Here is a 26447-nt window from a genome sequence, read left to right on the forward strand (position 1 = left end):
TTAGTTGATTTCTGATTCCAAAAACTCAAAAGTTATAAAGGTTTTATTGTGGTATGCGCAATACCTACAGCGTAGTTGTTGGCAATTCAATTCTAAAGATATGGTACCTTGAAAACTGCAACATACTTTCCCATAAAAAGGGAAATAGTGCAAAATCTCCTGCTGCAGATGCTCTCCCACATCCTGGATACCTACCGAAAAGACAGATGCAATGCAACACTACACATACTTGCGAGAAAGTATTTTTTTTTAGTCCCGTCCTCTGTTTTGTTGTATTTCTAATACCACTCATACTTCTGTCAGACTTAGCTTAGGAGCTGTTCTTAAAAACATTTCATGTTGCTAATTCCCCCAGCAAAAAAATCCTCCAATTAGTGAAGTGCAGTCACAGCTCAGCATGTCAAAACACAGTCTTACATATGGTGACAGGAAGAACTTAGCGGCTGGCCTGACGCTGTTTCTTATCCCCGTCACAGCTGAATTCACGACACCACCAAAGAGAGGAGGAGGAGGAGGAGGGGGGGAGGAGCGGCATTTGGGGCCTGTGAGCAGAAAACACTTTCAGTGAAAGGATTGTACAGTCCCATGTCATATTCACTGCACACTGCACTCTATAATTGAAATCACCATGTCCCAGCTGTGTTCTCAAGTTGAGGGATGGAAATAAAAGGCACATATAACAGAAACGGGAAAAAACTAAACTCTTCTTGGTATTCCAACTGAGTGGACAACAGAAAAATGAAGTCATGTGGCAAGAAAATCCTTTAGAGGGTTATTGCTCCACAGAGAGTAGATAGCGTACGCATTGGTGCTTTCTAAAGAGCTAAGAGAAAAGTCTTTGTTTTTGATGCAGCAGCTAAAAGAATGTTGAAGACGTACGGCATACCAAATGGATTCCCTCATGTGTCTTGATATTATCCGGATGCTGGTAGTGAAAATCTATTGTGCAAGACAAAAATAAATCAGATTTGCTCTCATTACCAGATCAAATTAGCCTAATAACAAGCTTAACATCAAGATCAGAAATCTATTTGGTCAGGTATGTGGATGCATGTCAGGAACGTTGAATTTGACTCCAGCAGATCTTTGTCTATCTACACTCAATCCGTAGAGCAGCTGTACATGAAGTACAAGATTAAGAGGGATGTTTTTGTCTCCGGTTGTTGTGGCTAGAAATGTTCTACTCAAAAACCAGATGGTTTCAGATTCCCAATCACACTTTTTAAAAGCCTCAATATAATATTTTAACTTCAAACAAGCCAGACTTCAGAATTTGATTAAAAAAAGATTCACTGTGGCTCAGAGCACAACACATAAAGTTAGGTTGCAGAGCAATTGAACTAAAAGGCAAAGAACACTCATATATAACACAAAGCTAACGTCTTTATTTCTCCGGTGACAGTATTGCCAGCAAATACTCTAGTTATACAGCAAGTGTTTCCCCAAAATGTTGTTTTTGTCGGGCTTAACTGACCCTGATACACATGATATCATTATAATGCTTTTCCTTCCGGGAAAAGATTGTCCCACTCTTGACCTAACAATCAACATCGGCACCTCTGTTGTTTCCCCGACTCAGACTGCAAGGAATCTGGGTGTGGTCCTAGATAACAAACTGTCCTTCACTGCAAACATTGCTGCTACAACCCGCTGCTGCAGATACACGCTTTACAACATCAGGAGGATACGTCCCCAGCGGACCCAGACATCAGCGCAGGTTCTGGTCCAGGCTCTCGTTATCTCACGCCTAGACTACTGCGACTCCCTCCTGGCTGGTCTACCTGCATGTGCCATCCGACCTCTGCAGCTCATCCAGAATGCAGCGGCTCGTCTGGTCTTCAACCTTCCAAAATGTTCCCACACCACGCCGCTCCTCCGCTCCCTTCACTGGCTTCCAGTAACTGCTAGAATCCACTTCAAGACACTGGTACTTGCGTACCATGCTGCGAATGGATCTTGCCCTTCCTACATCCAGGACATGGTTAAACCGTACACCCCAGCACGTGCACTCCGCTCTGCATCAGCCAAACAGCTCGCTGCACCCGCACTGCGAGGGGGACCCAAGTTCCCATCAGCAAAAACTTGTGGGTTTGCAATCCTGGCTCCAAAATGGTGGAATGAGCTCTCCATTGAAATCAGGACAGCAGAAAGCTTACACATCTTCCGCCGCAGACTGAAAACTCATCTCTTTAGACTCCACTTCGAGCGATTGAATTACTAACAAAGCACTTATATACTAATAAAGGGATAGCTTATCTATAGCCAGTTGAGTAGCACTTGAAATGTTTTGCTCTTTGAAACCATACTTATATGATTCTGTTTTCTTCAAGGTTGTATCTTCCTGGTCGAATGCACTTATTGTAAGTCGCTTTGGATAAAAGCGTCAGCTAAATGTAATGTAATGTATATATTCCTAGGTTGTATTCACGGAGGCATTTTCAATCAATCAATCAATCAATGTTTATTTATATAGCCCAATATCACAAATGGTACATTTGTCTCAGTGGAATTCACAGTTTGTACAGAATATCAGTATGACAATACGACACCCTCTGTCCTTAGACCCTCACATGGTACAAGGAAGAACTTACAAAGAAACCCCACAGTTTAAAGGGACAAATGTGAGGAACCTCAGGGAGAGCAACAGAGGAGAGATCCCTCTCTCAGGACGGATAGACGTGCAATAGAGGCCGTGTGTAAATCGAAGAGATAATACATTTTACAGCATAGGTAGACCGAATGTTTGGAAAGACCAAATGTTTGGAAATGCATGTGTCTATAATAAGAAGATGAATCCATGAGGATGTCAACAATCCTGTGGTAGCCATCAGGGAAGTAGTATGATGAGAATCAGGCAGGACCATAGTGACAGGTTCAGCCACGACTCGAAGTCCAGGACTCAGATCCAGAACTCAGGATAGAGGATCCAGGACACAGGATCCAGTACTCCGGATCCAGGACTATAATACATTTGGGGGAAGCTGGGTTATTCGGAACATGAGAGTACACAGGTACAGACAGACAGAAGGAAGAAGTAAGGTGTCCCCCTACAGTCTAAGCCTATAGCAGCTAAACCAACGTGTCTACATACATGGACTCCCTTAGGATAGGTTGAGGGAAAAGGGTAGCAAGTAAGAAGTAAGGAACAGAGGTGGAGAGGCACAACGTGTCTAATTACATGCACTCCCTTAGGATAGGGTGAGGGAAAAGAGTAGGAACTAAGATGTATGCGCCACATCTATACCATGAGCGCATTGCTCCTAAAAAGTGTTTTTTTGGCACTGACACCAATCAACAGTTGTGCGTTGACTCGGCAGGGATCAAGGCACCTATATATGCCTCTCCCTGCTGCCACCTTCTACACACACACAACCAAACTACATACCATCAGTAATGAAAAAGAGTAAGAATTGACTTGTCAAAGAAAGAAAATACACATGTAAATGATCAATTTAATGAAGGACTAATTCCATACTGTATGGCTGCTGTGAATGGCTGTTCACTGTCACTGACATTAGAATATTGTAATAGAAAATACCTATCCTAAGTGTTAAAGTAACACAAGCGTCAACATATCTGCTGTAAGAAAGGGCAATTGAAGAGAGAGAAAAAGCTAACTGCGCTAACAAGCCTGCTAACCCACAGCTAACTGTTGTCGCTCGGCTTGCTAATGTGCTAGCTTTTTAGCTTGGTTGTTCAAGGTAAAGATAAGTTTGTTCATGAGTCTTATTTGTATCAACGACTTTTGTCTCATAACCCGTCCGTTAAATATTTGTCTTTTGCAGAGCAGGTTAAATAAAACTGGATGGAGCAACACTGCTAATAAGCTGTTAGCCTCCACCGTTTTGGAGTGCTGCCAAGACGCCTTGCTATGGGTCAATGGTGCAGATAGTATGTCTGTCAAAACTCATAGAGCCGATTCCTTTCAAATTAGATCCTTTCTCTCAGAGAGACTTTTTGCCATTGTGAAAAGGGACATTCTTTTTTTTTCTTTGGGAAAAACAACCCAAATAGGGATCAATAAAGTAAATCTTATCTTACCTTAATTTTACAAATGATTCCTGATTGGGCACATTGTGTCAACTATAAACTTTAATAACTGCATTTACAGTAACTAAAGTGTGCCAGTGTGATCCCAATGGTTATGAAAACTGTTTCATAAAGCTTGGATTACTTAAACACATAAGATAGAATGAGTTAATAATATTATATATGTGTGTCCTTTATGTAGATAAAGTTATTTGTTGTGTTAATAAAGTAAATGAGGGCTAAGACTGAGATGTGTGATCCATGCAGAGTAAATTATGGATCCATCCCATGGTAAATGTGGCTGCCACAAATTATGAGGGTATAATTTATTTAAATACAGTGCAGCTATACTTACATACAAGTTATATTTAATTTGGGCTTCTATGTTCTTTATGTTCGGTCGAAGTCGTCAATGCTCACACAGAGAACTGTAGGCCTACTACATGCACTGTTTTTTATTTGAGAATTAAATACTAATAGATGTCAATTGTCTCTCAACAGTCCAAAAGCTACATGTGCAGCAGCCAGGGGAATGTGCTGTGCTTCACCATAGATTTTGGATCAGGCTTCACCTGCTCAGAAAGTTCTTCAAAGGTGAAGTGTTACTAAGTTCAATTCAATTCTTGTGAACAATTGTTCTGTGCTGTTCTTCCCTTAATAGCTTCTGAAACTGCAATTTGACTTATTTTATTTTCGTCATTGATTTCCTATACACTTGTCCTTTCTCTCTTAGGTTTCCATTGTATTTGATAATATTTATTTTTAAATAACCCTCACATTTCCATGATAAATGTCTCAAATGTCACTTATTCTGCACAATGGACTTTAAAGAACAATGTGAACAATCACTATATCTTAGAGAAGGGTATGCTATTGTTAATAATGGTACATTTTGAGTGTATTCATTTTTTATATTTATCGATTTATCGTTCTCACTGCAAGAACGTTACAGCACTGATTTCATAAAGTATTTATTTAGTTATTAATGAAATTTCCTCAAAGTATTGCACATCGGAATGTCTCTCAGTAGCCTTTTTATGTTGTGCTCATTATAAAAATCCCTGTGCGGCTGCTGCGTTTTTATAATCCTCTTTCCGTTTTAGACTGCACTGTGGCGATATAAGTTCTCTCAACTTAAAGGCTCCTCTGATGATGGGAAAACCAGGGTGAAACTGCTTTTCAAGAATGCTGAAAGCAACCAAATAGAGATGAAGGTAATCCTTTTTTTTAACATCAAAAGTACTGCTACACAATGACCCGTTTCCAAAAAAAAATGTATCACCAATTATTGCTCACCTTTAACAATGAGCTAACGGACGTATTTCTTGGTGTAATAAATTAGGTTTCCCGAGATGTTTTAAAGGATTACAGTACATTACTTTAGATGTCATTCAGCTTACATTTTTTTTTTTAAACGACTTGCATACACTTCAACATCGTATAAATTCCTATGAAGCAATTTGGGGTTAAGTGTCTTTCCCGAGGGCAATTGGACCTGTTGACCGCAGGGACTGGTGATCGAACCCCTGACCATCTTACTGGCTGACGCCCATTACCCCCTGAACCACCCTAGCTACCCTAGCCTACCCTGCTTAACCTACAACATTACCATTTATATATCAATATGAATACCTGGAATCTTTTAGGAAACCTGTATTATTTTTGCATGACTGAAGTAAAAATAGTTTTGCTGTTTTTAGCGCACATTTAAAGATGCCCTATTATGCTTTAGGGGGTTTTCCCTTTCCTGTACTGTGTTATATCGGGTTTTTTTGCATGTAAATGGTCTGCAAAGACTCAAATTAGCGCTCTAACACATTGTACGTGACAGGGGCTGAACATCACAACAGAGCCGGCCAGCTAACCAATCAGAGCAGACTGGGCTCTGGTTTCAGACAGAGGGTGAAAAGAGGTGCTGCAGCACAGGCAGTATGAGAAAAATAAGGCATGGAAACATGTGAAATGAAAGGTCCCAAATACAAATATTAACCTGAAAATGAGCATAATAGGGCCCGTTTAAGTTTCCTTCAAAGATTCAAGGTAACTCCGGGTAGTCATTTATATACAAATGTTCATTTTGTGGGTCAAACATTTGTTAAGTCTCACTGAATATGTTGTTATTCAAAGTATGAACATAATATACTAATTGTAATCTGTCCTTATGTTGCAGGAACTAGAGTTTGCCAATCTAACGGCCGTCCTTCACTGTATACATTCTTTTATCGCTGCCAAAGTGGCCTCCATGGACCCTCTCTTTATGTGCAGTCAAAGCTTCCCTGGAAATTACATAAACAGTTAAAGACTCATCCTCATTGTCATGTGCAACTGTGGCAAACCAGAAGTATTTTATGCACAGTGCCAATTAATATGTATATCTTGTTCTTGCTATTTTTGTATGAACGACTTCAAAAAAGAGTATTTATAAATGACTGTATAGGTAGATAATAGGCGCTTTCACACCGGAGTACTTTTCCCTTTTAGTTCCGATAGTTCCTGGGATTTTGAGTTCACATCAAAAAGAGAACTTAGTTCATGTGAACTTTTGCCCCCTTTTCAGTACCTGCTAGAGGTGGTACTATCCTGGGGAGAGAAAAGTTCCAATTTCTGATTGGCTGGGCGAATTGCAAACCACGCCCCATAAAACTCTGAAAGGTTTTGTGAAGCAGCCATTGTATTTGCTGGCATTAGCATTATTAACATTAACATTAGCATTAGCCCATCGCACCAACGGAGAGAGACTAACTTATGGCAACACAAAAAAAAACATGGGAGCGGTGGAGATGAGGAGGTGTCGGCGTTTTGGCGATTTACTCGGAAGGCTTCAGTAGAAGCTGCTGGGAGTCCCAGCTGCTCTTTTGTTCCATGGGGGAACTAAGTGCTGGGAACTAAGTACAGCAAAGTACTTGGTGTGAAAGCGGCTTATGTATACAGTAATGATGGAAGGAACATTTCATTTTTGATCCAAACGTATTCACAGTTCTTCCATTTATTTAAATATATTTTCTTTCATTACATAAAGGATTGGAGGTTACATTGAGGTTAAATTGAAAGTAGCACATGCTAACAGATGACCTGTAACTGCCATACATTTGAAAGCAGGACACAGATCACCCAACATAGCAACTGCCTCATTTTTTTAGCATTTAAAGGTCCCATGTCATGGCCATTTCTACGAATCATAATTCCATTGGTGAGGTAGACTAAAATAGATTTATACTGTGCAATTTTCCAAACTCACATTGGTTTCTCATACAGCATCTCTGTATAGTATGTGTATTCACTCTCTGTCCTAAACGGCTTGTTGGAGCTCCTGACCCCCCCCTCCCTGTGAGCCCAGTTGCCGTCTGCAAGACAGCGAGACACAGCGAAACCCAGCCCGAAACCAGCCCGAGGAGAAATCGGCGGAGCTGCAGTTGAGAAAAGATTTTGTGTGTGTGTGTGAGGAAGTATTAACGTAACGGCTCTGCGGACGTAACGTAACTATACCCAAATACGTCACTATGCCCAAGAACAAAACAATGGAAAAAGAGAAATCTCCAATGAGGCGTTCTGGGGCAGCATAGACAGGTATTTTCTGTGTTAGAGTTTTACTCGCTACAGGGTGTACTTTGAGGGTTTGTGACTCTGCAGACCGTTTACATGAATAAAAAGCTAATAACCAGAAAAGCATGACATGGGACCTTTAAATTAATCTGATACTGTCTTACTGTCAAGTGGGATTTCACATTTGTCCCACCTTTGAAAGTATTTTCTTCTATTCTAATTCACACTTAACGGTAATGAATAGCTACTGTAACGGTTTTGTTATGTCTGCGAGCATAAACACCTTACAAAATATAATGCAGTCTGATAAGCCCCCAAATAGCCAGTGGATTGAATCAACGCATCTCATATGGTTTTAACATAAGGCAAAAATTAGCTGCAGGGCTAATTTATTGTATTATGTTTGTGCTATTGTGACAATATTTAGTATTTAATAAAGGCAACCTTTTCTGAGCTCTCTGACTATTTCAGTGAAATGTGGCATTTCAGCTTCAACGTTTTGTTAAAGACACACTTTTATTAACTCATAGTCTAATACAGTGAACATACTGTATGTCCTAAGTTGCTTTATGTAATGGTTTTAGTGTCAAAATGCATATTTTTGCTGTGTTTTCAATAAATTGTTCATAAAGCACAACTGCCTATGACTTCTTTTACAGGGGAATATAACTTTAGCCCTGACATTAAATTAATAAACTTGTGTGTAACATATTGAATAACATTATCCCAATATGTACGTAACATTAGCTTACGGTTCATTTTAAAATAATAGCCTGAAATTGCTTTTTTGGCTTCATCGTTTGTAGGAGCTTTGTAATTAACTATTTATTGGATTGACACAAGGCCTTTCTGCCTTGTTGTCACATTAAAGTTGCCACAAAAGCAGAGATTCAGCACAACCCTTTGTAAAACCACAACGTGTTGTTTTTACACTTTTGTTTTAAACATAAATTAAATCAGACATTAGCTTCAAGGATGGCTGGTGGGCAGATATTTTACCCTGTCACACTTTTCCTTGCCTTGTTTGTCCAATGGGTAGCTAAATCTAAACTGCTGATAAAAAAACATGTAATGGTAGTCAAGGCTATGCAATTATTAAAAAGAAAACTCAGGACACATTAAACATGATGTTTATTTAATTTTCACTTTAAAAATCCTGCTTTTGGTGTGATTTTCCTTTGAAAAAAAGAGAGGAAATAGAGGAGACCCGCCTGAGAAGCATTTTATGTTACGCATTAAAAGTTAAATGGCAGAGTGTCATATATATCTACATTTATTCAAAATAAAAATAATTGAGAGTTGAGAAGTATTCAGCTGAGTGCCATTGTCAGTGGCAATTCATTTCCATGTGTCAGGCAAAACAAAAGCCCTAAGTAATAAAGGTAGGAGGTCAGACGAAGCTCAAAGGATTGGTAATGACAGGCAATAAAGGCCAAGGTGCCACAGTATCTATGTATCTGCAGTTAGCTAGTTAGCTTGGTTATCCTTGCAGCTAGCAGCCATTTTAACTTTAGCCAGGACCGGGGTTTTATCAAACTAAATCATGTCATCTTTATGACGACAAGAGAAGTCAAAGTCAAAATTATTCCAATACAACAAAGGTCAATGTTACTTACTACTTACTTGTGCCATCAATATGACTAGTCAAAATTATACCACCGTTGTAAAGTTAATGATTTGTATTATTATAAGGATGTAAAAACCAAGCACATTTTAATATGATGCTAACACCTTAATCTAATTGTTTTTTAAAAATGTGAAAATCAGGCTATACATCTCTATATTGCTGGTGTCATTCCAAGCTGTTGTTATAAAGAGATCTCCAATAATGTCAACTTTGCATTAAAAATGACTGTGTGACACTTAATGACAACATTAATAAATATTCTTAAAAAGGTTCATGACAGTTCTCATTTCAATCTATTAGTCACTGTTAACAATAAACTGTTAGCATAATACCTACAAGGCCTGATTCTGTGACCACTTATCACTATGGATGGGTATCGTTAGGATTTTATCGATACCGGTACTGCTTATCTGTATCGGTATTTTTCGATACTCTTATCGATACTTTTCAATAATTTGGTGCTCAAAATTATAGACATGAATACACAATGTGAAGATCAAACAGTAATTATATTGTAATTTTCTTGCAGAAATAACTGTATAACTTATATATTATCTTCTCAGAAGCAGACACAAATAAATAAAATAACTTAAAGGGGCCTGGCTCGCCCTATCATGCTTTTTGGGGTTTTCCCTCAGACAGAAGATGAAAAGAGGCATTTAAAAAAAATAATTAACATTTGTAAATCATTTACATCTTCATCCGGACATTTCAAACTGACAACCTAGCTCGACAGGAGATCCTTAAAACATTGTCCTACAGTGACATCATGCAAAACTGTGATATGAAGAAATTGGTCAAAAGGCTAAGATGGCAAAAAGATAAAGGCGAGTACGTATATTATTCTGGATTGTACTTTTAAATCATCACAAAATAAATGATGTGCTGAACTGAAACACGTCAAAATGTGTCTGAAGGTTTAAACATAGAACAACGTATTTGAGCTTAAAATATGTAAATTCCTAGTAAACGACCAACAATTGCTGAACCATACATTGAAACGTTGACCTTTAAAACATTTAAATGCAGTTTTCCAATTCACAATGACATCTGTAAGTTTAACTGGTTTATAAAGTATTCAATGAAAGGCCAAATTATTATAGGTGTAGGAGCAATCCGTGTATCTACCGTCCAATTGTTTTTCTTTATTAAACATGTAAACGGAAGAGCGTTTGAGAGGCCTTTTTGCTTTTTACCTTCCTAAATGGTCTAATGGTCCTTGGAGCGAGGCGAAACTCACGGAAGTGATTTCAAAACAAAGCGGTGATAATATTATAAAAAAAGGGAAACAAGTTGAATTTAGCGATCACAACGAAAACGGCCAAGACACATATTGAGCCCAGAAAATGAATGTTATTAAGGGCTATAAATATAATAAGCCTCTGTCTAAAATGGACAAAATTGTTAGGAGATTTAAACTATAAAGCGATTCTGCACTGCGGTCAACTTCGCCGCCTCTCGAGTTTGTTTTTTCAAATCAGCTGCTCTTCATCCCTGCTATATTTGACGAGTGATACAAATATGTTTTACCACAAGTTCTTAAGAAAACTGACTCAGAAATAAAATGAAGTACTTTTACTGTGTACTTTGTGAGTAATCCTCTGTCAGAGTCCCCTCCATAGTACATAATGCATGTTTTTCTGCTATCTTTGATGAATGATACAAATATAATTTTACCATTAGTTCTTAATGAAATTGATACTGAATTTGTATTAGTTAACCTACTACTTAAAATATATTGAAGTACTTTAATGTGTATTTTTTGAGAAATACTCTGTCAAAGTCCCCTGCTGAGAACAAAATCAAGCCACTTCTGCTAAGTTTGATGAGGGAATTCTTTTTTGTTGCCATTAGTTCTTCGTGAGATCGATCCTGTTGGACTCAGTACGAGTGAAACTACCCCCACAAATACTATGAAGTACTTACTGTGTACTTTTCCAGTACTCTTCTGTCAATGTCCCCTCCTGAGAACAAGAATGCATGTTTCTCTGCTATTTTGAATAAGCGTTTAAAAAAACTTTCTTCATGAGACTGAAATTGTTGCACAGAGTATTTTAAGAGGATATGGTAGACATGTTATCAGCAATACTTCCAGTCAGTACTCCGGCAGCAGCATTTTTACCCCTTGGAAAGTCTATAGAGACTGGCCTGGATAGCTGGTCTATCCTTCAGCACACTGACACACTCTGTCACTCTTGTTGGCCTCTTATGATGCTGCTGTCTTTTAAAATATGATTATTTCTCTGCTCCTGGTTAATTCCTCGCAGATTCTTCCATCAGTCCCAGTCATTGCATGTCAGTCAATAGAGCTTCGAAAAATGTGTCCAATTCAACAAAATGTTTTTTGTGAGTGAAGGCCAGAGCTAAATTATTGATTGTTTGATTGTGTAATTACGAGAGAAAAATAAATCCACATCCTCCTATGAAACGTATTTTATTTCCTTTAACATTTTATACTTATACTTAATTGCCTTAGAACATTTGCATGTTGAACTACATGATATCTTCCCCAGCCTTAAGGAAATAAAATAAAATAAATGGATTCATAATTTTAAAAAATTGATACAAATGTATAAATTAATAATGTTGTGTGCAAACATTTCAGCGATTAAACAACATCTTACATTTATTTTCACACAATACGTCTCTTTGCAGGATCAACACTAATTCGGCTGACTTTTATATTTGATCCAATTGGTAGATAGGCTGTATTTACACCATAAACGTGCACAGCTGATAGAAAGGGACACTCGGTGGTTAAAGTTCTTGAATTTCATTATTTTTATTATTAGATATTAATAGGATGCCTATAAAGTATGTTCATTACTTGTTATTCTCGACTAATAGTTAATTAAAGACTGTATATAATGACTATTTTGCACATCCCTTTCAAGATTTCAAGATTTACTAAGGCTTATTGACATATATACAAACGGTGTAGTTATGCAATGAATGAAAAACTTTGTGTATAGCTCCAGCAATGTTAACTGTGTTGAAGCACTTATTTTAACTGATATTATACATAATGTATTATACTCTTATATAAGATGTATGTAGATAGTATAAGAAATGTGCAGAATATGACAGTTTAATGGTGGAGGTATACACACATATTGATAGATGTCTTGTCACTGTTGAGGAACCTGCGACCCAAGTTTTTCATCTCCGGCCTTGTCAGGTATTGAACAATCAATAAATAAAGAACACAGAATTATTAAATATGAAACACAGAATTTGTGTGATTATACTAAATGATTTACAAATAAACACCACTGCATATTTACAACTGTTACACATGCTGATGTAACGCAAATGTTTCCAACTTGGGATCAATAAAGTATATCTTATCTTAAGATGATCGATGGCTACTGCCATATTTGCAAGATGTGCCTCTGAACCTTGACAAGTGCATGTTTCAGGCTTATCAATTAACAACAGGAGGGGTCACAGACATAAGACCAGCTGTTAAATAAAGCTCTTCTGACCTTAGCTGGCATGTGGGTATATATTAATGCTGCCCATTATGGGCACAAGCAATTTTCACCCATTTATTAATTATATGTTTTAAATGTAAGTTTCCTATCCCCTAAACCTCCAGGGATGTACACAGTTTAATACTGGCAACTTCTTATTATGGGAAATATGAAAACGTCTTTTAAAACTACAACTCCCAGTATAGTCCAGCAGATATGTGAAATATCTGAAAGAATTGTGCTTTTGATGATAAAAGCAGGAAATTTGGCACACTGTTAGAGCATGCCCTAAGGAAGATTTTTGGCTATAGACAAGTTTACGCGCCAAAACACGGGTAGCGCCATGACACTACACAAATGCACTTCATTTCCGCCGGAAGTCTTTTGCACAGCGTCTGTCGGTGTAAACCGATGTAAACAGTCAGACGGGCACTGGTGTAAACACAGCGATTTCGATGCTAACAGTGATGCTAGCTTGGGAACACGATTCTACTTCTTTGACTGGAGATGGCGTTACTCTCCCCCACCCGAATTCAGTGCAAAACTGGGAGGATAACATGACGACGGCGTCCCAGCATAAAACCAAAATAAACTGCCTTATTTAGGTCATGCCCACAGGAGCCAACAGTTGTCTGTTGTTTACATAATGCACAATTTACATGATCTCTTTATGCTGTGCAATATATCATATGTGCCTGTACTGTTTGAGTGAAAATAAAGTTTGATGTAATTTAATTTCATTATTGCACTGTTATTGCATTATTGCATTTCATATGTTCCTTAGAGTGCTACAATTTCTTTTAACACAGTTCATCATTCATATTAAGCTCATACTGTACATAAATAACACTGAATGAATTAATTGTTGAGAGGAAACTAAAGAAATGGCTTCAACAAGAAAGATCACATGTTTAATCCTAACAGGTATTACAAATTAAAATATAAAAGCAGCCCACACAATTACATCACTATGAAAATATTCATATATAATATTAAAAAATACAATGCATGCAGTATTTGTTGTGTTTATCTGTATTTAATGAACAACATGGCTGGGTGCTGGGTGCTGGTTTGTGGTCGTAGCACTCTCTATCTAACCACTCGTTCAGGTGCTTTCTCGAGTGATTGCAACCAACTACCGCACACGTAGTTCCCGAACCACTTTTCTTCATGTTGTAATTGTTATATCCTCTTTGTCTCTGCGATATCAGTGCTTTGTCGGCACAACGGAGCTAGCTAGCAAAACAAACCCAGTCCGCCAAAACGGAAGTGCATTGCATCGAAGGGAGGAGTTCAGGATGTAGAGCGGAAACGGCTCAATAACTTGTGTATAGGGCCATCGCAAATTTGTCCAATGGCGCCAAAATGGCCGCCATTGGTTGTTATTTTACCAGTAGTTTAGGATCTAGACCACCTAGGATCTTGATTCTGGTGGCTAATCCTACATTTTCAAGGATGGGGAATGCATTGGTACTATTTACAACATGCTAGAATGTAGGTAACTATATGTATCTGGTATTCAGGGAACAAAATACACAGTAAACCATTAACATATTTATTATGGTGAAGTCATACATGTTACATAATATATATGAAATATTACAGGTTTTCAACTAAATGCAGACTTAGTTCTGAAAACACAGTCCACCACAGTGGCAAAGGGCACTGCACTGAATTGCTGCCTTGACACATTTGCATTGTCCACTGCAACCCTTTTTGCATCCATAGCGGAGGAGTTCACAACAGGCCTGGTAATGTGGTCCAGTAAACTTCCCATCCACCTGTGGCCTTCCTCTTCCACCCCCAGTCACCTGGGGATGGGAGTTCAGGGGCTGCAAACATCATCTGTCCCCCAGCAGTGACCAACTTGGAAGGCAGCTCTCTTTAATATTCTGTAAAGCAAATGAGCTGCTCCGACCCTTGGTCCTGACGGACTCCAACTTGTGTTTATTAATCAAACAAATAAATAAACACAAGGATAATTATGTGTTATTGTTGAGTAAATTGAGAATTGCACAGGGGAAAATAACGTATCTATTGTGGTGATTGACATTATTCACCCACGGATCTATGGGTTAGGGTATTGTTCTGCACAGACATTTTAGTGAGCCGGACTTCCTGTCTCCGCCGGACTGTTTTTGAGATGCTAAATAAAAGTCTAGCTTGTACCTTTGATACCCCGCCTCCGACTCCCATCTCTCGGCACCACACTATGCCACAATTGCGGATTTTGTTAAACTAATACGTTTGCGCTGTGGACCAACATTGACGGGGAAGGGGGTAGCAATAAAGATAACACCATTTTACACAACATAACAGAAATAATATCGATAGCAGCGTCCCTAGCAACCACCTTGGTAACAATGAAAACGTTGTATAGACACAATTTCCTGAAGTAATCTTCATAATAACTAGCAAACTAAAGATCATGTACATCCACTGCACACATAATCTGAAATAACAACTCATATTTCTCGCATCAAATGACATCAAAACGCATTTTAATGGCCAAATTAACTTTAAAATAGGCATTTTACACCGAGAATAAAACGAAGTTCGGCCATGTTTTCTTTTTCTGCAGGGAGAAATGTGAGGATCACGTGACATAAACGCCAATCATTGGAATGAATGGTGAAAAAAAACGTAGGGATCTTACAATTTCAGAGGCGTTTTTGTAGAAATACTACGTCCTACGTTGTTGACCAACGTAGTTATTACACGTTTTTCTGTGAGACTGGGTTGAAAAAACCCAGAGAGAAAGGTGCGTGAATGTGTTGTGTTAGCTAGAAAGCTAACGCTAAGTTTAAGCTACGTTGGACTTGGTTTCAAATCGATTAAGCATTGCAAAGAGAAGACAAAACGGTAAATTAACACTAGAACCGCCAAGGGATTCATTTTGACTAACCCTTATACTGACGGGCTGTCAGGAGAGGGAGAGAGAGAGAGAGAAGAAAAGAGATGCCTCGTTTATTTCCCATGTGTTATTATCAGAAGTTACTGTAAACTTTTCAATAATGTCTGCTTTTAGTAGTTTGTTTAAATGTTTTAATTATGTTGTTTTTGTTTGTAGAAGTGCATCATTCCTTGATTTATTGTAAAAATGAATCTGAACTTTTTGATCTCTTATGATGATAAACTGAAGCAATTTCTAAATTAACCCAATTAAAACCTCCTAAGGCCCAAGCTGTTTTTTTACATGCATTTTTTATTTCTCTTTGCTATTTGGGCTTATTGGACCCTAATTAGAATAAAAACTAAGAATCATCTTTTGATATGATGTACTTTTAGAGAAAAATGATGTCCACATATGTGGATTCTTGGTCCGAATTTCCATAAAACCCAATTAAGTCACCATTGAGTAATAGAATGAAAAACTCTTTATTTCCACCTTGAACACAGCAGTGTTTTTCCTGACTGCTTTTGCATGTATTAATAACACATACACACATATTTTTGAACATGTTTTGAATATCAGAGTAAAAACAACATGGAAACATTGCACTTTTGCCCCTTTGGACAGTTAAAACTAATGCATGGATCATTTGAAAAGCTGCAACAGTGCAAACAGTAATTGCAGGATGACATTGTATGCCTGTAACAAAATATAAAACATTCAAATCATTTTTTAAATTGTCACGTTACGTACACGGTACGTACAACAAATGACGGAACGTCATAGTGAAAAAAAATAAAAATAAATGTTGCCCCTTTTTGACAGTCAAAGTATGGCTCATGTGAAATGTTGCATTCGTAATGTAAAAAATAGGATATGTGAAAGGGTGGGAACATTGAGGACAGAAGGACCCGGCCTGCTTACGGAGGCCCAGGGGTCACCTGATGACCTTCACAGAATCTCTGCCATCACACTGCCATCACCTATGTGTGAAAGGCTAAGTAACAATTGCGTTCGGTTTGCATGCACAAGAACACTTTGCAGGTCACACAGCGCACTCGGGTTCTTCCAGTGCAGCCTGGTTGTCTGCAGCGCATGGCATTCTTCAGGCCCATCATCTCTGGGAGGTGGGCATTAGCCCTCCTGCGGACCGAGACACGGGGCACCTCTGTCACATGACGTTTTACCCCTTGTTGTGCATCTTCTTCCTCTGATTGTTCCGATAGGTCAGCATCTGCACCGTGATGCTGGGCCAAGAGGATCTTTGCCACTTCCATACGGAACTCAAGGAACTGGATGGGTTTTGTCTTTGGTCCAGCACATATTGCATGGTCTTTGCGGTAGAGTAGCCAGCTGTTGGCTAAAGCCAGATCCGTGAAGTGCATGACCATCCGCATTGTCCACTTCTTAGTACGGGTACTCATGCGATAGTAACTGATCATTCTATCGATCAAGTCAACTCCACCCATCTTGGTATTGTACTCACGGACAATGCTTGGTCGCGAAACAGTGACATATTGTTTCAACCTCTTGTCCCAGCGCTGGCAGGTGTCCTCAGGCTGTGTACCATGAACAACAGACATCAGCAATACTGGCTTGTTGTCATACCACTTCACTACACACAGTTTTCCATCTTCAGCGGACACTTCTGATGAGGTACCTCTTCCTGCGCTTTTCATGGCTTTGTCACTGGGTAACTTGTCGTTCGCTCCAGCGAGTCGGTTCTTCATTATTGTACCAGTTATGTACAGCTCCTTCTCCATCATTTGTTGCGCACCTTTGATGGTGGTGAAGAACCGGTCACAATACACTTTTGTGCCGCGTTTCAGGGTTTGACAAAGACGCTCGATGACTAAGCTTCCCAAGCCCAGGCCCTCGGGTTCTTCGACCTTCTCGATCAGTGATTGTGTACCTTGATAGAGCTCAAAGTCAAGCACAATGCCATCTGCTGTAGCACACACAAAGTTCTTAATGCCAACTGGGTTGGGCTTCATTGGCAGATATTGTCTGTACGGACAGGCTCCCGTGAAGGGTATCATTTGCTCATCAATAGATGTGCAATCAGGTCGATTCAGAGACTTGCAGCCTCGCAGAATCCGCTCCAGAAAAGGCCCCACCTTCCAGAATTTGTCAGACATCTTCAGATCTTCAGGCACATCATCATCAATTACCACTTTTATTGCTCCCCTCAGTTTGAAGAATCTGGCACGCGTGAATCTGTCAGTGATGGCAGTGATTTTAAAGGCTTTGGACCAATACATCCTAATGGTTGGGTATCGGATGCAGGACATTAAAATACAGGCACCAAAAAAGTGGTAGACCTCATCGACTGACATGTTGAGTGGGTCCCCACTCCTAGACAGTGACATGGCATTAGAACATTCTGAAATCAGTGTCATCAGATCTCTATCGATGTACTGGTCAAAATACTCTAGTGGGGTCCAGCCATGTCTGTCCAGATCGCTTTCGTCCTGATGCTGATACTCCGCAAGGTTTGGCGTCAATGGAGTAGCCTTCCAGCGTATTCCACGTCCTGCACAACCAGAATCAGAATAAAATAGTATTTAGTATGTATAGTATTTATTGCAGTAAGTTACATTTTATCTATGTAAGCAAAAAAACTTGAATCTGTGTGGACGTTTACATGACATTTGAAGATTTACCCTCAAGGCATGCTAAAATAATAACAATTACCTTGTTTGGACTCTCCCTTTTTATTTTTTTTGGTTTGGCTTGGTCCTGGTGTTGGCTCCTCAGAGTCATCTTCTGCACGATCAGTCTCAATCGGTACAGTTCGACATCGACGTCTGGGAGTGTGGGATGAACCTGTCCCTGTACTCTCTGTCCCTGTCAATGTAAATAAGCATTCTGCCTCCAATCCTTCACGTAGCCCTGAGGCCCTAACTACATAACATAAACACAAATCTACTGGGTCTTGACTAACCATTATCTGCACCACGGCGACGTTTATGTCCTCTGCTGTGCTCTGTGGGCTCAGGAATGGGGTCCTCATTGTCACTACTGTCACCCTCATCCTCACTGCTGCTTTCCTCCTGTGGTGATGGTTGGTAATTTGTATCCAGGATGGGATCATCATTGTCAGATAGGTCTAAATCTGAGTTGTCTTCATCAATCAAGCCAAGTAGCTGCATAGCTTGGTGTAAAGAAAAACGCTCTGGAAATAAAAACAATGGATTTCAATGGTACTGTACAACGTTTTAATCCAACTAATTTATGTATGTATTTAGTGATTGAATTGTTATGTATTACATTTAGACAATGTACAGCCTTTTAGCTGCACCAGATATACTTGTTTTCTCATTTTACATGTGTGCATGTTTACTAGTATATTAGCTGTTTCGACGAGCTTCAGTCCATAAGTACACAAACGTGTACTTCATGTTTAGCGACATGTTACGTTCTTATTTTTACACTTTTTTTTCCAAATTTGCTTGTCATGACAAATATCCAACGCTTATATAAATATCTAAATAAGAATAAGCCATGAAATAAGGCAGGACTTCTTACCTGATCGATGTTTGTGTCTGGAGTGGCCACTTGAATCATCCCTCGTATTTGCCGCCATCTTGAATTTTTACCATTGTATGTTATACTCTTCTGACACCACCAGATGGCAGTATAAGTGTCCACATATGTGGCTATAAGACCCCAATTCAGCAGTGTACACCATTGTGGACATAAGAGCTAAAAAGTGCTGTCCACGCATGTGACCACTAAGCCTTAAGAGGTTAAGTGAGTTTTAAATCGTCCTACTTAGTTTATAAGGAAATTATGGAGAGGAACAAATTAAATGATTTGAAAATTATATCTATGTAAGTGCTGATGCTGTTGGCGGTTCTAGTGTTAACAGAAATTTAAATTAAATATGTGTAATGTAATATATGATTTTCTTACCTGGATTTCTGCCTTTTTGAACAGACTTTTTGATTGAGTCCTAGCTATATTGTCTGCAGTTCTAGGGTTAATATCAATCTAATATGATTGTCATCAGTCTAAATTAGATTTCAAATGATTAACTGTGTATGTAATGAAGATCATAGTGTGGGTTGATTCCATTTTCATAACCACTGTCTTTTAACTGATTTAAATGCGGAAACTGGGCTTATTCATCAGACCTGACCTGAGCAATGACTTGACTTGACTTGCTTGACTCTCACCACAGTGGCTTGGGACTTGCTTGATACTTGTAGGTCAAGACTTGAGACTTGCTCATGACTTGCACATGTAGGACTTACTCCCACCTAGGGATGGTTATCGAGAACCGGTAATACCGTTAAGCCGCAGGACAAACGGTGCTGCTATCGGTATGTGTTACGTCTACTTCCTTAGTTTAACTTTAAACTTTGGGAACCCTCATCCCGTGTGATGTATCCGGTTTGAGACCCCTCTGATTAGCCACTGTAAATGCCACTCGTCATCTCTCTCAACAGCGCTGTTATTATTGTTTATTATGAACTTATTCCTCCCACAAAACGATTTGTTTGTTTGAGTCACCGCCTTCCGCCAAAAGCTAAAGAGAAGCAGTTTGCGAACGACGAACTTAAAGAACTGGCGGAAGTTCAGAACTTATATCCCTTTCTTTCAAGAGGAGGGTCCCGTTAGGGCCCCTCCGAAATACTGGATGTTCCATCTACACAGAGTTGGACTCAGTTAGACAACTACCACAAATACAATGAAGTACTTTACTGTTGGACTCAGTACTAGTTGGACTTCTACCACAAGTAGGCTACTATGAAGTTATTTTACTGTGTACTTTTTCAGTTATTCTCTGTCAAACTCCTGTGGCAGAAAATCATTTTATCTCTCATCAAATATGGCAGAAAACATGCAGTTTGACAGAGGATTAAAACTGTAATCAGAGCCCTCTCATCTGAGTTCCGTTATACACACACACACACACACACACACACACACACACACACACACACACACACACACACACACACACACACACACACACACACACACACACACACACACACACACACACACACACACACACACACACACACACACACACACACACACACACACACACACACACACACAGGAGTGGGACATCCTCATCAACCTGTCCGCCATAAATGCCTCAGAGGACGAATAACTGAACCGTAGCGTCCAGCTAGCTTAGCCGCTAGCTTAGCAATAAATACACACAGCGTTGTATTCTCCTCCCCCTGTCGGCCCTAAAAGCTTCAGAGGGCGGATACCTGAGCTCCATAGCATCCAGCTAATGTGAAACACACACACACACACACACACACACAGCGTTAGCGGAACATTCTCCTCCCCCTGTCGGCCCTAAAAGCTTCAGAGGACGGATACCTGAACCGTAGCGTCCAGCCAGCTTAGCCGCTAGCTTAGCGATAAATACACACAGCGTTGTATTCTGCTCCCCCTGTCGGCCCTAAAAGCGTCAGAGGGCGGATACCCGGGCTCCATAGAGAGCCGCAGTGACGCGTCCTTAAACTTCTTCCGGTTCCTTCGTCTAAAACGCAATGCAATTTCTCCATAGGATTTTGGAAAATAGCTCGAAATAAGGTCTGTGGTTGACACATATTTGAGAGATGGATCACGTTTTGTTCAGCCGAATAATATCCACATGTCAACCCTACTTTTATAATGTTTGAATAATAAATCTAGTCGGCAGAAGCAAAATGCTAACATTATGCTATAAACGAACTACAAGCCAGTACAGCCGCAGGGTTGCACGACTTCAACGTCACGCCAACTTAAGATCGTTTCAACTGACTTGCACTGAAACTGCACTTTGAAAACTTTAAATATATTAACATTTTAAACTGTATACCCCGGTTATCTAGGCCCGTTTTGTTTAATGTATACCACGTTTATCTAGGCCCTTTTTGTTTTATGTATACATGTCACACTGGGAAACGATATTTAGATATTTCTGGATGTATAACACATGTAGAATTTTTGACAATAAAGCTGAATTTGACTTTCGCGTGCTTGCATATTTTAACAAAGCTTTTCATTTTAGCCACACTGAATTTAACTAGAAGTCATGGTTGTGTCAATTACCAGTCTGATATCGTTTTACAAAGATGACAAGAAGAGTGTAGATAGAGGAGAGAACCACTACAAGTCAGGACACGTTACAGTGCAGCCTAGATGAAGGTGTGCTTACCGGTGTTGTCAGGGCTAGCATGAGGGACAAGGTTTATAGTGTCGGTGAGTAGTGATAGCAAGAGTACCGTTAACCTTTTAAGACCGAGTTAATTTATTCACATTAATTCCCATCAACAAATCAATTTTATGTGTCACATGAAATCTTTATTAGGCAAGGCAAGTTTATTTATATAGCACTTTTCAACACAAGGCAATTCAAAGTGCTTTACAAAAAATGAAAGACATTAAGAAAATGGCATTTAAAATCAGTCATTAAAAAGAAAAGCTAATAAAATAAACATTAAAAGAAAAAATACATGGATAAAAGTTACAGTGCAGTCTAAGATATTAATAGTTCAATTAAGAGCAGCGACAAAAAGAAAAGTCTTCAGCCTGGATTTAAAAGTAGTAAGTTGCAGCGGACCTGCAGGTTTCTGGGAGTTTGTTACAGATATTTGGAGCATAATAACTGTACGCTGCTTTACCATGTTTAGTTCTGACTCTGGGGACAGAAAGCTGACCAGTCCCTGAAGACCTGAGAGATCTGGATGGTTCATCATTTAGCAGGAGGTCAGAAATGCATTTTGGTCCTAAACCATTCAGTGCTTTATAAACAGCAGCAGTATTTTGAAATCTATTCTTTGACACACAGGAAGCCAGTGTAAAGACTTCAGAACAGGAGTGATGTGATCCACTTTCTTAGTGTTAGTGAGGACTCGAGCAGCGGTGTTCTGAATCAGCTGCAGCTTTCTAATAGATTTTTTAGTGAGACCTGTGAAGACACCATTGCAGTAGTCCAGTCTACTGAAGATAAAAGCATGGACACGTTTTTCCAAATCCTGCTGTGACTTTAGTCTTTTAATCCTAGATATGTTCTTTAGTTGATAGTAAGCTGATTTAGTAACTGTTTTAATGTGACTGTTGAAACCAATAACTAATTTAACCCGCTGACAAGAGAGCCTACCTCCGAAGATCGTGACTGGCTGAGGGACAGACTCGGGGGCAGGTTCTCAGGAATTTCTTGGCTTCTCTCCCCCGAGCCAGAAGAGGAACACTACAGCTTGGAAACACTTACTGTTCCTGAAATTATCAAATCTGTTGGGCATCAGGGACCTGAGGCAATTGTGGCAAGCATGGCATTGTCTGAAGAGCAACAGAGGGCAATTCAGGTGGCTACCACTGTTCAGCGAACCAGCCCAAACTGGCATTTGTTCAGGAAAGGAAGGTTGACTGCCAGCAACTTTGGAGCTGTCCTGAGGTCAAAGCGTGTGACTGCTTCCTTTATTGCCAGGGTGCTAGGGCAACAACAGACCCTTGATGGTGTTTTGTCTGTACAGTGAGGGACTATGAATGAATGTGAGGGCGTCAGGGCATTCACCACTGCAACTCAGATGCAGGTCCATGAGTCAGATTTGTGGCTCTCCCAATCAGGAATGTTGGGGGCATCTCCAGATGGTCTGGTAGGGTCTTCCGCTGTGCTTGAGGTAAAGTGTCCCTACGGAGCAAGGGAAATGACAATTAGTGAAGCATTGCAAATCAAGGGCTTCTTTGTCAGTAAGGAAGGAGAAACATTCAGCCTGCGTGAGGAACATCCTTACTGGCACCAAGTGCAAGGTCAGCTTCACCTCACTGCAAGAAAGAAAAAGAAATAATAAAATTGTGAATTGTTTTTAATTTACATTTACTCGCCTTTGCAATGTTGTGGTTGTTAGAGTGTTAGGTTTTCTGTCAGCTCGTCTGTTGGGAAGATATAAAATATAGTTTCATGGAAGTCACACCGTCACATATACTGTAAGAGCATTAAGACATACAGTACATAGGCTAAAACAAAACATCTAAAGATATAACCTTGCACTTTGATAAGTCTCGTGAACATTTTCACTATTTTGACATTTTTATAGATGAAAATTGAACTAAAGAAATAAATGGTAGATTAATCCATATTGAAAATAGGTGTCAGCTGCTACACTAATTATAATAGTTATATTTCTTAATTAATTAAGATAAGATATTACTGTATTGATCCCAATTTGGGAAATGTTTGTGTTGCAGCAGCATAACAAGAAAAACAAAATATAAGTTATTATATATACAAAAGTATGTGAGGGATGGAATATTAAATTGAATATAAATGTAAAATGTACATGTGATTTTACGTCCAAGAGAAGCTATGGAGCAGAGAGTTCTCTGCCAGCCAGAGGTGATTTATTATTAGTTCAATATGTCAAACTGATTTCCCTGACTACAATCTTTAGTTACATGGTGAAACGTTATGCTGCTTGTACTAATAAGACTTATCATATAAGCCACACAGGTTTTAATAGGATGTATTCATTATCTTTACTTGTGTTGCGGTCTTTTCAGCAGCGCCATCTCTATAACGGCGATACAGTCACTACCCATTATTTACATTTCACCGTGACATGGACAAAAATGTAACGTCAGCTTACCTCATGGCACGAATCCAGACTCTCCTTTGGGAAAACATTGGCCGGGAAACGATAGAACAAGCACGTTTCATGCCAAGACCTGTGGCTGCAACCCAGAGCAAAGCAACAAACCATTGCGTAGCTAACTAGTAGCGCTAGCTTTAGCTAACGTTAGCCAACGAAACGAACTGCCGAGTAAAATTGGAAAACACTGGTAATTAATTATTCTATAATTTGTAAAACTACGGTGTTAAAGACGACAATTTAAAAAATACAGATTCTAATGGTCAGATGTAGATATACAGATATTAAAGATAGGCAGGTACTTGCTTTTAAGCAGAACACAGGGGAAAACAAACTTAGCGGGAGTGTTTAATGACGTAATGACGTACAACGGCCTCGACAATTTCTGTAGTCCTATTCAGCCATTCGGTAACAACCATCGTTTTTCAGACACGTAAACTCTTCAAAAATCCCCAGTGGGGTCACTGCTGATGTATTTAATGTCGTAGAACAAAACGCTAATTACCTCTTAAATTTGTGTCAACCACAGACCTTATTTCGAGCTATTTTCCAAAACCCTATGGAAAAAATGCATTTCTTTTTGAGGAAGGAACCGGAAGTGCTAAAAATGCTAACTTACTTCCGGGTTTTACGACGCGTCAATGCCGCTCTCTATAGCGTCCCGTTAATGTGAAACACTCACACACAGCGTTAGCGGGATATTCTCCTCCCCCTGTCGGCCCTACAAGCTTCAGGGGGTGGATAGCTGAGCTCCGTATCGTCCCACTAGCTTAGCCGCTAGCTAAAGGTAAACATAGATGGTTACATAGAATATGAATAAATAGTCACCGATGTAGAGGATATATATTTTGTATTCACTTTGAAATCGGCCAAATTGAGTTTAATGCTTTGGGATTTGGGACACCTTATATTTTAAATAATTAAGATACTATACAGTTATACATCAACTTAAAAATGTGACACAAAAGAATGTTCAAATGCTTTACAATAAGTAATTAACACAATTATTTGAAACCTAACCTAAAAGAGCCCCATCACCCCAGCCACAAACTGTTCAGTCTGCTGCTGTCTGGCAGGCGTTACCGCAGCATCCTGACAAGCACAACCAGATTCAGTGACAGCTTCATCCCACAGGCAATAAGACTGTTAAACAACTGAACTGCTGAAACAATTTCATAACATTCATTACTTTTAATATAGTATATTTTAATATTGGTTAATATTGTCTGCTTATCTGTATTATTGTGTTGCATTGTTGGAGAAGCCTGTGACCTAAGATTTTTAACGACATAATTACTCTGTAGCTATGTTAGTTTGACAATAAAGAACCTTGAACCTAAGTGGTAGTAAATGTGTCCACCCTCAATTGCTGGTATACTAAATACCAGTAGTGCAGCTGTTGTCATGTTCTTCACAGATCCCTCAAAAATGAATTGAGCAAGTCACTAGTTTCTTGGTCATCCGTTGTCTCCCTTTCAAATGTGGGTTTTCTTGACCTTTGTGCTGACCCCCACCATAGATCCACTGGCCCTTCAGCATTGAAGACTTGATTGTGGTTCTGTCATTGGCCAGACTAATACATTTCTAATGTTAAATAAATGAAAACCATCCACAGTTAAGAATTAGATATTAATTATTAATGCTGTAAATTAGCTTTAATATGTCTAACTATATTTAAAATGTGTTACCTTTTTATAGAAGTGATTATATTTGTATCCCAATATTTTCCAATAGTAAAGTTTCGTTTTTATTTTTGGTAGTAATAAGGTCTGGACTCTTATTTTTGAAGGAACTTTTACCGGAAGTGAATGCCCAACGAAGCAGAATGTACATATATATTTCGCCTCCCAAGACTTTACACATTTCCTCTTTGCTTTAGTTTGGGTTCATCTTGCGCTTTATCAGTTGAATCACTTTGAACATTAGTTTGAGAAGTTGAGGTGTTGGCTAAACTTTTTACCCCACAGTCAAACAACTTAATTTGCTTCGCCATTTTTTGTAAAACAAACACACGGCACACCGTCCACGCGAGTAAACGTGCGTAAACGTGCATCGCTTTCTGGCTCCGTAATCACACCAATGCACGTGCAACTTAAGTATCAGGTTCTGACTGGTCACAACAATAATTAAATATCACTCTTAATACAACACATATTTAACATTTATCTATTTTGGGGTGCACATTTTGCTGTTTGCTGTCCTTATTTCTCTCATTTTTTTCGAATGGTTGCCAATGGAAATTTTGCAACCGTTACTGTTGAGCCCTGAATGGCCAATTA

At 39.2% G+C, this 26447-nt stretch overlaps 2 protein-coding genes and 1 long non-coding RNA gene across 3 annotated transcripts in view; 1 reads left to right on the top strand and 2 right to left on the bottom strand.

Annotated features, from left to right (window-relative positions):
- The window catches only part of sntg2 (syntrophin, gamma 2), a 189297-nt gene extending 181088 nt beyond the window's left edge, over positions 1-8209 (top strand). The window contains 3 exon segments of the mRNA XM_079641150.1: positions 4531-4623; positions 5133-5243; positions 6200-8209. Coding sequence (XP_079497276.1) covers positions 4531-4623; positions 5133-5243; positions 6200-6328 — 333 coding nt within the window. The 3' untranslated portion in view covers positions 6329-8209.
- Positions 8210-16031: 7822 nt separating this feature from the next.
- Positions 16032-20986, bottom strand: LOC307046706 (piggyBac transposable element-derived protein 3-like). The gene is made up of 4 exons (XM_079693224.1): positions 19094-20986; positions 18510-18740; positions 18260-18412; positions 16032-18098 (listed from the first exon to the last, which is right to left on the bottom strand). Exons 1-4 carry the CDS (start codon positions 19149-19151, stop codon positions 16549-16551), a joined length of 1992 nt encoding a protein of 663 aa, XP_079549350.1. The 5' UTR covers positions 19152-20986; the 3' UTR covers positions 16032-16548.
- Positions 20987-21131: 145 nt separating this feature from the next.
- On the bottom strand, positions 21132-24819 carry LOC307013827. Its single transcript, XR_013801083.1, has 3 exons — positions 24166-24819; positions 23405-23452; positions 21132-23210 (listed from the first exon to the last, which is right to left on the bottom strand). It is a non-coding gene; the product is annotated as an uncharacterized lncRNA (long non-coding RNA).
- Positions 24820-26447: the final 1628 nt, after the last annotated feature.

This window comes from Notothenia rossii, assembly GCF_949606895.1.
Source record: "Notothenia rossii genome assembly, chromosome: 7".
NCBI lineage: Eukaryota > Metazoa > Chordata > Actinopteri > Perciformes > Nototheniidae > Notothenia > Notothenia rossii.

Excerpts from the sequence above, each read along its gene's own strand:
- LOC307046706 (XM_079693224.1), bottom strand. The coding sequence starts at position 19,151 with ATGGCGGCAAATACGAGGGATGATTCAAGTGGCCACTCCAGACACAAA. Across the intron at positions 18,413-18,509 it reads TCGCCGTGGTGCAGATAATG|GGACAGAGAGTACAGGGACA; the intron begins GTTAGTCAAGAC and ends TTACATTGACAG. Across the intron at positions 18,099-18,259 it reads AAAGGGAGAGTCCAAACAAG|GACGTGGAATACGCTGGAAG; the intron begins GTAATTGTTATT and ends CTGGTTGTGCAG.